Source organism: Falco cherrug, chromosome 4 (genome assembly GCF_023634085.1).
Source record: "Falco cherrug isolate bFalChe1 chromosome 4, bFalChe1.pri, whole genome shotgun sequence".
NCBI classification, from domain to species: Eukaryota; Metazoa; Chordata; class Aves; order Falconiformes; family Falconidae; genus Falco; species Falco cherrug.
This window is the reverse complement of record NC_073700.1, coordinates 100,995,159-101,003,049: the sequence shown is the minus strand read 5'-3', so window position 1 is coordinate 101,003,049 and position 7,891 is coordinate 100,995,159. Positions and strand designations below refer to the sequence as shown.

Genomic DNA, 7,891 nt, shown 5'->3' with positions numbered 1-7,891 from the left:
ATGCCTGCCCATACATTGAATCCAGATGTTTTTACTGCATTAAATCTTGTCTTACTTTCAGAAAGCTGTATAACTGATCTGGAAGGACTGGGAATTCGAGGAACCACAACAGACCACAGAAATCACTTCAGACAGAGACTGTCACATCAGCTCCCCACAAACAGTTGTAGCAACGTTCGAAAGATAAGGTTTAAAAAGAAATGCCAGCATTGGTTTAATCCAAGTGAAACCAGACGATGGCATTTCTCCTGTTCGGATCCATTTTTCCAAGCGCAACACCCACAAATTCACATTCTCCATTTCCATTTCACAATCAGATACAAAGAGGGACTTGTGATTGTTGCAAATGTTTTATTATAGAATCTTATCAATAAATTACTTCTCTGAAAATCAGTTTTTCAGAACTAAAATCTAATCTGGCAGGGTTCAATAAGTAACAAGATGAACTCAGCCATGCAAACAAAATATTACTAAGTTACTTTAATAAAATTTTATCACAACAACCCCAGGAAGAAGAGCGTGTCCTGGAGACTTAGACAGTTAATCTTTGATTTTTATTAATATTTTGGATTCTTTTTGTTATGCCCTAGCCTCTGGTACACAGCTGTCTTCATTTTGTTGCTAGAACAGGATAGATCTTTGGGTATCTTCATGCCTGTGATTCTCGTCTTATTTTATAGCACTGTAATAAAAACAGCATTCAGTATTCAGTGCTCACTGCAGTACATTTAAGCAACTGGTCATCGCACTGACACAGAACTATTGGAAAAACCGAGCTTGCTCCTAGACAGTAATTGCTCACAAAAGGTCTAGCTCCCATGTCTTTTTAGTATGTGCCATTCATTTTCTGTTCAGCACCTCTTCGGATGTTTAGTAGAGTAACTTTATTGGGTTATGTTGCACACAATAGGATATTCAATACTCCACCTTGACCTTCACAGCAGTATCTAATACTGCTTGGAAGACAACCAACAAACATTTTCTTTGTATATACAACCAGCATTCTGAACTTGCAGCTACTTGTTGAAAAATGGTTACCAGTTTCAGTTACAAACAAGAAAACCTAAGAACACTGAGACATTTGAAAGTAAGCATTACCATGGTTTTGGGGATGGTTTAGCTCAGCTTGTTAATTACGCTTGATTTCTAGGGCTTCATTACATAATTTTTACAAAAGCAACACCATGTCTTAATATTAATCAAACATAACATTTAAGATTTTTTTTTTATCGTGCAAAACTTAAGCAGTAAGTCTTATTAGTACAATAAGCTGAAAAAGCAAGGGATATTTAAAACAATATTCATATTCAGTGTGCAATTTTTATCCCTACTTCCATCTTTTGATGTGGAATCTAGAATTCCATTCAGTAAGTGCTATTTGCAAATACCAAGTTTGTTTCACATTTGTTATTTGGAGGAGACTCAGTATATTTTTGCACTACATTTTTACAAACAGAACAGCTGTTTAAGTTGAAAAATACAAATTAAGACACTGAAAAGGGTGAGAAAATACATACTGAAGGCATCCACCTAAACGGTGGCATGACTGATAATTTATAGCTTATATTCAAAAATACAATTGATATTCTGATTTTTCATTTTGAATTCAAGATTTTAGCAAATAACCGAAAACTTTGTTTAAAAAAATCTGGCATCTGCTAATTGAAAAAGTAATTCAATAGTAAATGTTAATTAAAAACTTTAGCTTGTTAGATATTAAGTGCTACCAGTCAAGGCAGTCAACAAAGACTGTTTGATGTTTACATAGCACCATATAGATAAATATCTCCTTCAAAAAGAGGGAGATTATGTTCAGCTGGTAAAATAATCAGAGTACTTCCTGAATATTTTAGGTATCTTTGCCTTCCACATCATAAATATGTGCAACAATTCCTTAATTTGAGAAAAAAATGCACTGAATTCCACTCAAGCTTTAAAACGGTGCTATCGTTAATTCAAATTCTCTATGTATAAAAGTATCAAGAACTCTTCAGTAGTCAATTTAAGATTCAAAAGCAGATCAATAGTTTCATGTAAACTTGTTAAAAAACAAACCACCACATAATTTGGCTTTAAAGTGACAAAGTATTTTGCTTAATATAATTTACTAAGCATGTGAAGAACTAACCTACGATTTCAAAAAGATGCAGAGACTGGATTATCTCCAGTAATGAAATACTCAATTAACATTTATACTTATATAAACAATCACCAAAACATGTAATTATAATTTGTTACAGTGGTATTGTTCATTCCAGTAATAATCCTTCCTATAAGGAGGCTGCACGTTAACTGAAATACACTATGCTGTTGTAGTTCCCGATTAGAGAACATCGGTATTTTCCCTCTGCCTCTCCTCCACCCTGAAATTACTAAAAAGCGGACTAGGTTTTCTGTCTGAAGAGAAAAGGAATTACCTACCCGTTAGCAAAATCTCGTCAACTTACAATTGTTAGATTTAGGCTAGTAACAAATCTTGCAGAAAAATGTTAAAAATAGATGGAGTAACTAGCAAGCCATCTTCTGCATTTTAAGTCACTGAAATCTACATATCAAAATATTTTTGATATGTAAGCATGAGTGCTGGGGACATCATCGACTCTTAATAAAGTGAGCCTTCCATAAAAGCTGCACAGATGGAAAAAAAGACTCCTTGAGATAAATGGAAATAAAATCCAACAGAAGAAAGAGTTCCTAGTATGAAGCCCCAATTCCTTACAAAGTAACACATGTATTTCAGTGGCAGACACTGCTCATTATTTTGGCCTTGCCCTTCTCCCAAAATCAGCTTCATAAGCTGTTATCACTCCAATGAAAAAAACCAACACCCTCTTAAAGTATTGTGTATGGAGCTCTGGATTTCAAAAAGAAAATACATGAGTGATTTCATATTCTTGCTATGAAACATCAACTAAAAAATACGGATGTTTGTAAAGAAACCAAATTGCATTTTATACATTGTCTCCGTATCAATACAGTTCCCTGTGCTAGTGGAGAATTCAACATTTCTAGAGACCAACATGTGCAAAATTCAACTAAATTTTGAAGAAAATTCCAGTTTAAAAAGTTACATGTCATTTCATATATGAGAGGCCAATAATCTAAAGCAAAGTTTGCTTCAAATCTCCCTAACCCCCCCCGCCCCTCAAAAGGCACTCAGTGGTTTAAGTGTGCAAATGGCTTCTTAGAAGAAACAGTGTGCAAACAGAGCCTGTTCCATTAGCTCCGAGTTCCTTAGTGATTTCCTAGAGAGTATTGCTATTGAATGCTATCTACGGTATGACTTTCTGAAGAACAGAAGACAGTCAGTCCACAGAATCACAGATATCTTTCACTTTCTGATTGAAGTCTTCAGGTTGATCAGCATACACATAATGACCTGCACCAAGGATAGCCTAGAGGATAAAGGTAAAGAAACAGGTCAAAATCACAAGAACGTAAAAAGCCAAATAAACACTGGGATATGTGAAGAACCTGACTTTTAATAACATTATTACTTGAAAAGAAAAATTTCGAAACAGTAACTGATGATCTCTTGCACCCGGCCTGTGTTAATGCAGTTAGCACAACTGCTGCCAGGAGGTGGTATCATACAGCCTAAAAAGGACTGTAAACACAAATGAAAATAAAAGCTTGTTTCACCTGTTGAAGGAAATTTGCTACACAGGAAAAGAGGGTAAAACTACTGCTGATTCAGCTGCACACCTTGTTGAAAAAGACAACCATACAAGTCACCACAACACAAACTTAGGAGAATGTGCTTTACATGTCAAACTGCTGATTCATCTTCATCCCCTTCATTCTCTGCTCAAATAGTTCTGCTGGTTGGCTCTTCAGTTCTGTCTCTTATTATAAAAATGATACGTAAGAGACTAAAGAAGGTACTAGGGCAAATGATTAAGAACTCAGAAGCTTAAATTGCTGGGGATTTTCTAGATTTGTGGAAGCACATTTCAACCCACTGAATTAATAACTCTTATGTTAAGCAGGGACAAGTAAAATGCAAATGATGCAACATATTGGGGGGAACTGCTCAATTGCAACCCAGATTATTTCACAGCAAATATGTAACAAAAATAAGGGCAAAAAGTAACCACACACAGGGTGGTTACCCTATTCCTAAAATTTATCATTTTCTGCCAGAACTAATACGAAGACAGCCATCACCACAGTGTACAGCAAAGACACTTAATCCATTTTCTTTCCATTCTATAATCACTCCAAGATTAATTTGTATTTAAATCTATTTTTCCCCTCCCTCCACTAAAACACTCCCTCTTAAGTGTCTAATTGAAGCCCACTAAAGTATAGCTATGATATTGTGTTAAAAACTCCCACAAACTCAAAGTAAAAATTAGAAATAAACACACATAATAAAACCCCAGAACCTCTGTGCATTTTACCAAAGATGGCACTATCAGTCCACATCTCAACCTAAGCCTCATGCCAAACCTTTGCATCTCATAGTTTTTTTAACGTCCCTATAATTTCTTTTTTTTTTTTAATTTACATTTTAGAATCGGTATTTACATTTACCTCCAATTTACATTTTAGAATCGGTATTTGTCTTTAAAAATTTTAACCTGGAATACAACCGCTTTCCACAGTCATTTCTAAAAGCCACTGACCAGACTGGAAGAATCTGCCCGAATAGTATATGCCTATCCTGGCAATATGTTGCGTACTTCTTAACAGAGACTCTTTGTTATAACTTTCTCTCTTGACTCAGTTAAGTGACACTTTCAGTCTTGATGTCAACATTTATGACATGCATTTGTGCTCTTTAACATGTAAACAGTTCAATAACAACACCTTTTCTCTGAGTTCCAGCTCTGATGTCAGCTACACCAAGATTATAAAATTTTGAGTGACTTCTTGTAGTGCACCATCAACACCACGTATCATACACTGCTGTCCAGACAGATCAGTAAGAAGACAGATGGTCTATTCAAACATTTTATCAAGCCATAGCACTGTAACATATATGCATGTTCAATTACCACAGCTGCCTGATGTGACAATGCATGAAGAACACTTAAATTCATTTGGTTTTATAGAAATCCACAAAAAATGCAGTGTGTACTTTCACATCAAGTTGCAAGTACACACATTTTAAATGATAATGTTGTACCTTTAAACAAGAATGTATTAGCTAGGAAGGCAACACTATGTATTTTTTTAAAGACTTAAAGAAAGACGCTTAGAAGAACCTTAAGCACCAGCTACAAACCACTCCCTTATGAGAGAAATAAAAGCATTATACAGATTAGAACAGCTTATGAAAGCCTCCTCACTATCATACATAAATGCAGAAATTAGGACTGCTGTGGTTTAAAACACAGACAAAACCCCAGATACTTACCAATGACCACAAAACCTACTTGTATAGCATACTGTAGAGGAAATTATTTTGCAGAGCACAAGAATGACGTTGCTCAAAGATCTAATTCACCTTCTAGTGCTACAGTGAGTATCCTTCTTACTCTGGGAATTCAATACTCTTTTGCCTGCTTTTTCTCTCTCTGTTACAGAAAACATAAGTTATTACTCCTGGCTTTAAACCAAAGGGCCAGCATTTCCACAGTTGGTATAAAAAACCCGTTAAGATACGACTTAAACAAATCCACACAATACACAAACAAACAAACAATTGCTTTAAAAGTCAACTTACTAGTGTCTTCACATACGAATTTGGTCTCAGGGACTGGATAGTGCTGCCAGAATTGCCATCTATACATGAACGTGCTCCATAGACCACAGTGATAGGAATGTTTTGATCCATTTGTGGAATCCGTTGCAGCATCGGCCTTTTTGCCCACCCGTAAGGGATTGTCATGTTCTTGAAAGCTGTTTCACCACTTCAAGTCATTCAAAAGGGTAAAAACAATTAAATTTCCACTGGATCTGCATTTTCTCTAAATTGGAATATCTGTGCCTTTTGGTAACACAGATTGCAATAGTACATGAGGCTAGGATTTTTTACTAGTAAGAAATAAAAGTTTTCAAGGTCTGCATGTAATTTTCAGCAGAAAAAGCCTATGTTTTTACAGTACTGATAATACTTAAAAGAATGACATGCCTTATTTTTAAGAAATTATTTACAAATTAAACCACTGCAACAATGTTTTTGTTAAGTGTCCAAGCTCTCTCAGAATTAACACACAGGCAGTTTAGAGGAAATACAGAATTAGGATAGCTTTTACATCTATCAGTTTCTGGAATTCAGAAAAAGTGCAATGCTATTTTTTTCTTCAATTATTAAAATAAATATTACAATTTAAAAAAAATCCAAAACATGCATGCTGTTGCCATGGCCATTGGAGGGAGTAGCAGGCACTCAGTAAATGAAAGACAGACTTCAAAACATGCACCGGGAAACTCGTACTCACCTGGGTGACTGCACATTGCAGTGATAGATATATTCAGCCACAGTGTTATCATCAAACATTGATGAGTATTTTCGCTTGAAATCTGGTCTTAAACGCTGAACAAGGCTCAATCCTGTTCAAACAGAAAATACTATTAGAGGAAGAATTAGTATAGACAACTTTATCAGATTGCCTAACAGTTTTCATTACAACCCTTCAAACATGTTCCCTTGAAACTTGTGGCTAAGCTTGATGACTTCTAAACCAATGTTTTGTTTCACCACTTGCATGTCTTGGGAAAACATGATGGCATTACACCATAATATTCCAAAGGATTTTATGCTGCACCAGAAGAGGGGCAATTCAATGCCTGTTGAATACATACAGGGAATGGTTAAGAAGGGCCACTTGCAGCAATAGAAGAAACATGTAAAGGGGACCAGCAAAAGGGCTAAGCAGAGTATTTTTTTGCCACCAGTTTAGTCTCACATGATACCAACACCATCTTTCTCCTTGCTCTGGCTGCACTGGGTGGGTCAAAAGCATCCCACCCTTCAGAACCACAAGGCACTGTTGAAAAAGCTGGGCTATTTCTCTTCCTTACATGTAAGTATGTGCTCTCCTTTTACATAACACTCTTTTTCTGAAGCTAGTTCTTCTTTCAGCTAAACAGTAGTTAGATCAGAAGTCTATGCTGAAAAACAGGTGTATAAATCTTGACATAAGACAAAAGAACTGTCGTAAGATTCAACCTGGGAAAGACATTGCCCCCATGCTCTCTAAACAGCCAAAGCAGAGAAGCGGGTCTCTTCAGGGGCTAGTTCAGGCTTTCTGAAGTTAAGCTCCTATTCTGAATCACTTCTTTAACGAAGAGAGGCTTCTTCTGATGATGACCAGATGCACCTCTGGGACAAGAGCCTCACCACAAGGCTAATCTTAGTCTAAGAACACTATTCCTCCCTGAAGAGATCATCTCACAGTTTACCTCTTGGACATTATCAAGTGAAAACAGAATCATATCATAAAATGGTTTGGGTTGGAAAGGGCCTTGAAGATCACCTAGTTCCAATCCCCCTGCCATGGGCAGGGACACCTTCCACCAGACCAGGTTGCTCAAAGCCCCATGCAGCCTGGCCTGGAACACTGCCAGGGATGGGGCATCCACAGCTTCTCTGGAAAACCTGCTCCAGTGTCTCATCACCCTCACAGTACAGAATTTCTTCCTAATGTCCAATCTAAATCTACCCTTTCAGCCCCTTGCCCTACTGCTACATGCCTTTGTAAAAAGTCCCTCTCCAGCTTTCTTGTAGGCCCCTTTAGGTGCTAGAAGACTGCTATAAGGTTGGCCTGAAGCCTTCGCCTCTCCAGGCTCAACAACCCCAGCTCTGTCAACCTGTCTTCATAGGAGTCATGCTCCAGCCCTCTGATCATCTGTGTGGCCCTCCTCTGGACTCACTCCAATGGGTCCATGTCCTTCCTATGTTGGTGGCTCCGGAGTTAAATCAGTACTCCAGATGTGGTCT

The 7,891-nt window shown here is 37.1% G+C and overlaps 1 protein-coding gene across 1 annotated transcript in view; it reads right to left on the bottom strand.

Moving 5' to 3' along the window:
- Nucleotides 1-331: 331 nt before the first annotated feature.
- Nucleotides 332-7,891, bottom strand: part of ABHD5 (abhydrolase domain containing 5, lysophosphatidic acid acyltransferase) — a 30,367-nt gene continuing 22,807 nt past the window's right edge. Inside the window, exons 5-7 of the mRNA XM_055708643.1 lie at nucleotides 6,390-6,501; nucleotides 5,672-5,858; nucleotides 332-3,395 (exon numbers count right to left, since the gene is read on the bottom strand). Of these exons, the coding sequence (XP_055564618.1) occupies nucleotides 3,306-3,395; nucleotides 5,672-5,858; nucleotides 6,390-6,501 (389 nt within the window). The 3' untranslated portion in view covers nucleotides 332-3,305. The remainder of the gene's footprint in view (nucleotides 3,396-5,671; nucleotides 5,859-6,389; nucleotides 6,502-7,891) is intronic.